This window comes from Gekko japonicus, unplaced genomic scaffold (genome assembly GCF_001447785.1).
Source record: "Gekko japonicus isolate JY-2015 unplaced genomic scaffold, Gekko_japonicus_V1.1 scaffold2983, whole genome shotgun sequence".
NCBI lineage: Eukaryota > Metazoa > Chordata > Lepidosauria > Squamata > Gekkonidae > Gekko > Gekko japonicus.
The window spans coordinates 130418-139756 of record NW_015160928.1 but is presented as its reverse complement, the minus strand read 5'-3'; the positions used below and the strand labels follow the sequence as shown (position 1 = coordinate 139756).

The 9339-nt window shown below is 48.7% G+C and overlaps 1 protein-coding gene across 1 annotated transcript in view; it reads left to right on the top strand.

The window, feature by feature from the left end:
- Positions 1-139: 139 nt before the first annotated feature.
- The window catches only part of SLC40A1 (solute carrier family 40 (iron-regulated transporter), member 1), a 32287-nt gene continuing 23087 nt past the window's right edge, over positions 140-9339 (top strand). The window contains exons 1-2 of the mRNA XM_015424931.1: positions 140-632; positions 3958-4025. Of these exons, the coding sequence (XP_015280417.1) occupies positions 584-632; positions 3958-4025 (117 nt within the window). The 5' untranslated portion in view covers positions 140-583. The remainder of the gene's footprint in view (positions 633-3957; positions 4026-9339) is intronic.

Genomic DNA, 9339 nt, shown 5'->3' with positions numbered 1-9339 from the left:
CATTGCAGGGCGCGGAGTCGCCGGGGCCCCGCGGGCGGCCGAGCGCCTGGTGCGGCGGGGCGGAGACCGCGGGCCGGCGCGTCCGGGCCCTATAAAAGGGCTCCCCTCCCCCGGGTCCCTCGAAGCCTCTCCAAAAGGCGCCCCGGCCGCGACGCGCGTCTTGGCGGCCGAGAGGGACGGACGGGCGGGAGGGGATATGCAGATCAGGCGGCCGCTGATAGGCGCCTGGCGGGCTCTCCTTTCTCTGCGCTCGGCCCCTCGCCCCAGCCTCCGCATAAAGGCCGGCCCCGGCGGCCGGAGGGTCAGCTCAGCGGCGCCGGAGCCTTCGGAGAGCGCAGCAGCAGCAGCAGCCGCCCCAGCCGCGGTGGGCACCTGGCCGGGCCCCCCTCCCGCAGCCGCGCGGCTCCCCCGCCGCCGCCCGCCCATAAGGCCATCGCTTTCCCGCTTCAGCTACAGTGCTAGCTAAGTGGGGAAAGACCACCAAGAGAGGAGACCCGCTTGGCGCCGGAGAGGAAACTCCAGGAGCCGCCGCCGCCGCCGCCGCGCAACTGCCCGGAGCCGCCCCGCACAAGTCCAGAGAGCCATGGCCCGCCCCGGCGCCGACGCGCAGCCCGACGGCCGAGGATGCTGCGGTGAGACGGCCGCGAGAGGGACCGGGCGCTCGGGAGGGTTGGCCCGGGCGCGCATGGTGCGCCGAGCGCGGGGGGTCTTTGGAGCGATGCAGCGCTGACAGCCGTGCCGGCGCGGAAGAGAGTGCCTCTGCTCTTGTGCAGAGTGCCTTATTCCTCCCCTTGACAGTGCGATCCTATCTGCTTTCGGTGTGCGCCTTGAATAAAACTTCCACGGTCTGAAAGCAACGCGCCCACTAAGCTGTGGAGCAATGTTCCTTCCCTCTAAGCTGTGGAGTCTTGTGAGCAAAATTTCTACTTTGTGAGCTCCTGGCATAAAAGTTGTGAGCGAGTGATTTGGCGACTGCATAAATTAGTTTCCTCTGCAGCCATCCTCCTTGAGCGATGACAAAAATGTGTGAGCCGGAGGCTAAAAAACTGTGAGCTGGCTCACACTCACTCGGCTTAGAGGGAACACTGCTGTGGAGTCTTGTGAGCAACAATTCTACTTTGTGAGCTAGACATTAAAGTTGTGAGCGAACGATTTGGCTGCTGCATAAGTTAGTTTGCTCTGGAGCCATCCCTAAGACAAAATAATAATAATAATAAGACAAGAAATGGGCCAAGACAAAAATCTGTGAGCTGGAGGCTTAAAAAACTGTCAGCTAGCTCACACTAACTCAGCTTAGAGGGAACGCTGTCTTAAAGGCGCCCCCCGGCTGGACTCGAACTTTATTCTGCTGCTTCAGACCAACACGGCTGCCTACCTGAAGATATCCAGTGCAATCCTAAAAACGCTTTCTTGGGAGTAAGCTCGAGATGGGTAGCTGTGCTTGTCCCTCTGCAGCAGTAGAAAAGAGCGAGAGTCCAGCAGCATCTTAAAGACTAACAAAATTGATGGCAGGGCAGATACACTTTTGAGAGTCACTGCACAGTTCTTTCTAGACCTGCTCATTTCTTGGGAGCTTAAGCCCCCTTGAATAAAACCAAGCAGGATTCTTGAGTAGATCGGTTTAGGATTGCACATAGTCTCCACAACCGACTAGCCTTTTCCCCCACTGGTGCACCTAGGGGTGAGTGACTGGCATGTAGATTGGAGCCCTGGCAAGCCGTCTCCCATAAACAGCACACCGAGGCGTGCAGAGGAAGCAAGCGAGGTGGAGGGTGTGACGAAGGAGACGAGTTGCCTCTGGGCCGCAGGAGAGGTAGAAAGAGAGCGCTCCTTGAGTGCGCTTCACTGCCGGTCTGGTGCAAGATCTGGGACAGTCTAGAGTCAATGTTCCCTCTAAGCTGTGCAGTCATGTGAGCAAAAATTCGACTTTGTGAGCTCCTGGCATTAAAGTTGTGAGCGAGCAATTTGGCTACAGCATAAATCAGTTTGCTCTGGAGCCATCCTTCCTGAGCGAAGACAAAAATGTGTGAGCCGGAGGCTAAAAAACTGTGAGCTGGCTCGCACTAACTCAGTTTAGAGGGAGCACTGGTCTGAGTTAATTTCTTCCATTGCAAGGTCTGTATCAGGGGAGAGGTGAGCTGGCTCGCGTAGAGCATCTGCTGGGCACGCAGAAGGTCCCAGGTTCAATCCCCGGCATCTCCGGTTAAAAAGGACCAAGCAGTAGGTGATGGGAAAGACCTCTGCCTGAGACCCTGGAGAGCCGCTGCCCGTCTGAGTAGACAATACTGACCTTGACGGGCCGATGGTCTGATCTAGTATAAGGCAGCTTCATGTGTTCACATAGTTGTGCATGCCAGAAAAGGCACCTGTGTGGGTTTGGGTGCCCGGATTTGGTGTGTTGAAGGACTAGTGCTTGCGTTTAGCATCTGTATAGAACAACAGGCAGGGTTCAACCAAGCCATCCAAGGGTCAGTCCCATCCAATGCTCCCTCTAAGCTGTGGAGTCCTGCGAGCAAAAAATTCTACTTTGTGAGCTCCTGACATTAAAGTTGTGAGCGAGCCATTTGGCTGCTGCATCAATTAGTTTGCTCTGGAGCCCTCCTTCCTGAGCTAAGACAAAAAATGTGTGAGCCGGAGGCTAAAAAACTGAGCTAGCTCACACTAACTCAGCTTAGAGGAAACACGGGTCCCATCCCAGTCGTGTGTGGCTGGACCACGGCACACTTAGGTGCTTGGCAGCGCATGGATAATCTCTGACTGTGTGCCAGGGGGGACTGAGGCAGAGGGTACCATAATACAGGGCTGTGTATCAGACGTGTGCACGATATTTGGAGTGGAAATAGACTGTATAGGAGTAGAGATCTGGACAGAATCACCTTACGCTGAGTCCAGCTGTTGGTCCATCTACCTTGGTGTCCTCTGCTACCAGCTGCCCGGGGTCATGGGCAGAGAAGGTCTTTCTTGACCTCAGCTCTTTGAGGGTCTTGAACTGGATATGCCCAAGGGCCCAACCTAGGATATTTCTGCATGCCAACTTTGTGCTCTGTCTGTCGGGCTGGCTCAAGTGGTTAAGATGCTGAACTGCAGGCTGTGGAAGGTCAGTAGTTCAGCAGTTCGAGACCCTGGTTGCCGCATGACGGAGTGTGCTCCCGTCTGTAGTTCCAGCAACCTGCCAACCTAGCAGTTCGAAAGCAAGAAATTGCAAGTAGATAAATAGGTACCACTTCGGTGGGAAGGTAACAGCGTTCCGTGCGCCTTGGTGTTTAGTCATGCCGGCCACATGACCACGGAAACGTCTTCTGACAGCGCTGGATCTTCGGCTTTGAAACGGAGATGAGCACTGCAACCCTAGAGTTGGACTCGACTGGCTTTCGAGCAAGGGAACCTTTACCTTTACCTTCTCCAGTAGACAGAGTTCTCCGTGTTAAAACTAGAAAGGTGTTTTTTTTTTGTATTGATCTTTGTAAGCCACCTTGGGTCTGTTTGGAAAAAGGGGAGGGGTGGCCAGTGACAACATAAATAGCATTTGGTCATGTTTACATTTATTACTTTAAGCATCTGTGCTGAATAGTTAAAGTGGTTTTTTTTTTAATGTTGACTTCGCAGTTGAATAAAAAAGAGGGGAAATGAAGTAACAAAATGTATTTGAACAAACTTTGATTCCAGTGGCACCTTTAAGACCAACAGAGATTAATTCTGGGTATAAGATTTCCTGTGCATGCACACCTCTTCAGATACAGTGAAATGGACTTTCACAGCCATTACCTGTAGGTGTGTGTGGGGGTTTATCTGAGGAAGTATGCATGCACACGAAAGCTACGACCCAGAATTAATCTTTGTTGGTCTTAAAGGTTCCACTGGACTCAGACTCGGTTCTGTTGCTCCAGGCCCACACGGCGACCCACCAAACTGTACTTGAACTACATGTAGCATTTCTTTTTGTTATTTCTGTCTTAGGATCCTGCGGCAATTACTTAACATCTGCCAAATTCCTCCTCTATGTTGGCCATGCCCTGTCCACCTGGGTAAGTGAAGCACGACCAAAGCTATTTACGTTTGGCTGATCTGCAGAATACGACTTGCTCACAGTTACTTTTTTTTTTCCGTATGGTCAATCGGTCGAGATTTAAAGACAGAACAGTACAGCAAGCAGATAACGGCATACTAGTGAAATTGTGCTCTGGCGCACTGATTGTGACTTTTGAACGTGGAATCAAGTCTCATAGTTCACAGTGATCACAGTCTAGGGTGCCATAGTCTGACAGTGGAATTCTCATCAGAGTTATGCTCTTGTAAATCAATGGGCTTAGAGTGATATTCTGAATAAATAAAGGGAGTAAAGGGGAGTCCAGACAAAGTACGTTTTTTACTTTGGCTTGGGATTAACTGAACAGTCTGCTTCGTTTCCCAATAAGATGTAAAGCTTACAGACGTCCTTTCTTGTTCTGAAATCACTGCAGATATGAAGTTCAAGAGTCAACATTGTAAATAAAACAGAAACTATTTCTAGGAACTGGTTATCCAAGCGGTTTCTTTTCTGGTATATGAGGAAGTGGGCTAAAATCTTATTCGGTTTGCTGGGGGGGGTAGATTTGTGGGGGGCGGCTTTCTCTTTTTTTTAAGCCTCGACAAAATGTGGTTTTGGGAGCATTTAAAGTCAACTCAACATCTGCCAATCATATGTGTATGTGTGTAAAGAAAGTTAAATGAATGTTCTAGGTTCTAGTGAGTTATCATTGGACGGAATGTTAGATGCTGTTATGTTAACCCTGTGGCTCAAAAGTAATAGTCACCAAAGCCAACATCTGGCCTGAAATTTGAAGAATAAGTCCTCATGTTCACTTACCATGTCTCTGTCTGCAGTGTGAGGTTTTGCTATAAATACTGGTGCATATCTGAATGAATATGGCGGTGTGTCCTCCTTCGTAGTCTCTTCTAATTCCAGACTTATCTTACTAGCTGAGTAGTTTAGCCGGGCTTCTGTCTTCATTTTGTCCACCACAGTGGCAAATAAGTATTGTAGTTCCCAATAGGAGAATTACTCTTTATTTAATTCTGCTGCCTTGAACTCAAAAAATAAAACAAAAAACCCAAACAGCTAAAAGGGCTTTTCTGGAATTCTAGATGTTTACTTCTTGGGTGACACTGGTCCTTTCCGCACTTGGATCCCATCCCTGGTTTTATCAGAGTTCAGCTCACAACACAATACCTTGCATTTATCCCTGGTTAGAACAGCATCCGTCTATTCCGGGACTAGTGTGAGGCGACACCAGGACCAGGGTGAGCTCAATGTAATTTGGAAACAAAAAAATACCCCGAGATAATTACAGGGGTGAACTCGTGTGTAGTGTAGAATGTAAGTTCGGGGACAGGGTGGAACCGGGATTTAAGGTCTAGTGTGGAAAGGGCCACTGACTTAGATGGCCCGGGCGGGCTCGATCTCATCAGATCTCAGAAGCGAAGCAGGGTCAGCCCTGGTGAGTGTTTGGATGGGAAACCACCAAGGAAGTCCAGGGTTGCTACGCAGAGGCAGGCAGGCAATGGCAAACCACCTCTGAATGTCTCCTGCCTTGAAAACCTTATGGGGGTTGCCATAAGTCCGTTGTGACTTGACAGATCTATCCACCACCACCACCACCACATTTTGAGTGAAGTTTTCTGGTAGGCAGATGAGATATTCTACTACAGCCAGTAGAACAGGCAGGGCTCTTTTTGTAGAAAAAGCCCAGCAGGAACTCATTAGCATAATAGGCCACACCCAACAGCAGGAACGCATTAGCATATTTTTTTTGTAGCAGGAACTCCTTTGCATGTTAGGCCACACACCCCTAATGTAGCCAATCCTCATGAGTTTCTGCTGTTGGGTGTGGCCTATTATGCTGATGAGTTCCTGCTGGGCGTGGCCAACTTGGGAGCCAGCCGGAACTCTGTTCCTGTGCGTTCCTGCCCAAAAACTGAGAACAGGCAACCTGTATTTCCCTATAGCACTGGCTCCCACGTGCAGTTGCATCACGATGCTTCACTTCGGGGATCGCAGTCATTAAGTCATGAGGACTGAGCCCTTGATCCTTAACTTACACAAACAGCCGTGAAAAGATTTCTAGCCTGTATTCCTAAAAGGAATCCCATTCTCTGTACCCTAACTGATCACAGGAGTGGGGGATAAACTAAAGTGAAATAAAACATTTTTTCCAAAAGGTGGAAGAGACAAGAACAATAAAATATTGCTGGCATGATCACCTTTGTGGGTGATCTCCTTTTTGGGACAGAGACGAAGACAGATTTCCCACCAGCAGCTGCGCCGCCCTCGCACTCCCCCCCACCAATTGTATCCGTCAGTTTCCCACTACTTGCTGCATGGCCGCATTTTGACCTGCAGCATCCCCCCCGATTCCCCCGGCATCTTCTCGATCTCAAAAAACAAGGATCTAGAAGACGTGGGGGGGAATTGGGGGATGCTGCGGGTCAAAATGCGGCCGCACAGCAAGTAGTGGGAAACTGATGAATGCAGTGGGGGGGGGGGGGGGGGGAGAGCGGGGGCGGCAGAGCTGCTTGTGAGAAATCGGTCGAAGTCTCCAAGCATGCCTGTTTCCCCTTCTCTCGAGAGCTCAGGGTTGGTGAGGAAAGGAGTAATCGGTTGTGTTTTCGAAGGCAGAGCAGGTGGGTCGATGCGCTCAGTGTCAGGTGCGCCTCCTCTTCTGCCTCCGAAGGATCTCTAGATCCATATCGCTGCTCAGGTGAACTTTTGATCCATTGGGCCGGGAGACTGAAGTCTCTGATTCCAGCGGGACTCGTTTCTAAAGTAAATGTATTTGGGATCACGGTGGAATGTTGTCAGATGGTGGTGGAATTTGTGCAGCGGCAAAATGCGGCAACTGAGTTTCCTGGTCCTGTTAATATTCTGGTTAATGTTTGTTAGAGCTTCCTGGCGCAAAGCGTAGATGTCTGACTCCTCGCTTCTCTCCCCGTAGCTAGAAAAGAAACAGCCCAAGAAACACTTTTCTGAAAATTTAAATTTTGTAAAGATTTCATTTACTTTATCGGTACCCTGACTTTCTCCCCAGTGGGGGGGGGGGAACGCAAAGCAGCTTACGTGATTCTTCTCCCCTCTATTTTATCCTCACAACAACCCTGTGAGGTGGGTGAGGCTGAATGTGACTAGCCCAGGGTCCCCCAGCAGGCTTCCATGGCACGAATGGGGATTCGAACCCAGGTCTCCCAGATACCAGTCCAACACTATTAACCCCTATAGTCATGCAAAAACAAAGACTTCCCTGGTTGATATAAAGCACATGACAGAGAGGCAAACCCAGGTTAACCACTGAGCGTGCAGTCAAAAAGACTGTTGTTGTTCAGTCGCACAGTCGAGTCCGACTCTTCGTGACCCCATGGACCAGCTCCCGCCAGGCCCTCCTGTCTTCCGCCGTCCTCTGAAGTTTGCTCAACTTCATGTTCGTTGCATCTATGACACTGTCTATGAGACTGTACCTGCGTAATAAACACCTGTCACGTTCCCAGTTTTATAGGCATACCTGTAAAACATTGTAGTTACTCTTCCTAAAAATGCAGAGTGTGAAGCTACCTTTCCCTTTGGGAAGGAGTCAGATAGGCACAAAATGAGTTTGCAGAGAGCCAGTGTCGTGTGGTGGTTAAGAGTGTCGGCTCTGGCCCCAACATGGTGGAAGGCCGAGATGTGCGGCCAGGCACTTGGTTGAGGACGGCGATGGCTAATATCATGGCCGGCACCCTTCCCGGACCCTTACTCCTTAGAGAACACCCCCCCCCCCGAACCTATGAAGCACTCACAGACCAGACATGGGAGGGAGCTTCAAAATTTTCGCCACTTGCTTTTAATTACTGTACGTTGTTGGACATGGTTTTTATGTTGTTGGGTTTTTTATAAACAAACACAAACATACATAAAACATAACTATGGGGGGAAATTGTATATGAGTTGTGATTTTAGTGCCTTTTCATAAGGGTTTCAAAATGAATCATTTAAAGTTAATAAAATCTTTTTTGCAAGAGTTGTAAAAAGAAGGACATGTTTTTCTGGTCTATAATTTCTTCTATGTAATGTTGCTTAATTATGTCCTTGTTTTGTTAAAAGTTTTTATCGTTTTATGCTTTTAGAACTTTGTACATCACCTAGAGCGCCACAGTTGTATGATTGCAATCAATGTTCCCTCTAAGCTGTGCAGTCATGTGAGCAAAAATTCGACTTTATGAGCTCCTGGCATTAAAGCTGTGAGCGAGCAATTTGGCTACAGCATAAATCAGTTTGCTCTGGAGCCATCCTTCCTGAGCAAAGAAATAAATGTGTGAGCCGGAGGCTAAAAAACTGTGAGCTGGCTCACACTAACTCAGCTTAGAGGGAACACTGATTGCAATAATATGATTGTTTTATCTTGTTTTTATCTGGTTTTACATGTTTAATGTATCTCGGCACATAGTGCCGCTAAATGTAAGCCGCCTTGAGCCCGTTCGCAGGGAGGGCGGGATAGAAATCTAATAAAATAAATGAATAAATTGTGGGGATAGGCGATTAATAAATGGAATGAAATAAATAGTGTCTAGAAGGCCCCAGATTCGAATCCTTATTTGTACCATAGAAGCTCGCTGGGTCCAGTTGCACACTCTCTTAGCCTAAGCTACCTCACAGGGTCGTTGTGAGGACAGAATGGAAGAGAGGGAAATGAAGCAAGGTGCTTTGAGTTCCCACCGGAGAGAATGAATTAAATAAGCTTGGTCTCTTTTTTATTACCTTTTAGAATACGAATAAGTCCAAAAAAATCAGTGGGGAAAAAAGAACAATTGAACCTTGTTTAGACTGTAAATTCTGAAAAATATTGTGAAGCTACTCTTTTATACTTTAAATAGGCTCTTCCACATGTTCTCTTGAGTGGCATTTATAGTCTTTGTTGAATTAACATTATCAGGATATTTTTTCCCCAATGGTACGTTTGCATATTTGCAGGCATTGTAAGATGGCCATGTTGTGTATTATCTGCTGCTTAGTGTATACGAGGTCTCTCTGCCAGTGCACAAGCCCACAGGTATCTTGTGATAAGGAAACTATTGACTTCAGCGTTGTAAAACTGTAGGGACTTCCATTTGCCAGCTGTATCCATCAAATGGCCAGAGTCCATACCCCTCCCTCCTGAATCGCAACTGATAATGACGTTCAAGACTGTGCGTCCTCCTGGCCTGAATCGAGGCCTAGGTTTCCTGTCTCATTTCCAATGCTGATTTCTCCACGCCTACTAACCCTTTGCATATCATGCCTAATCCAGTCATGCCTGCTATTGTCCTTCACCTGCTATTGTCTTCTCTTGTCAT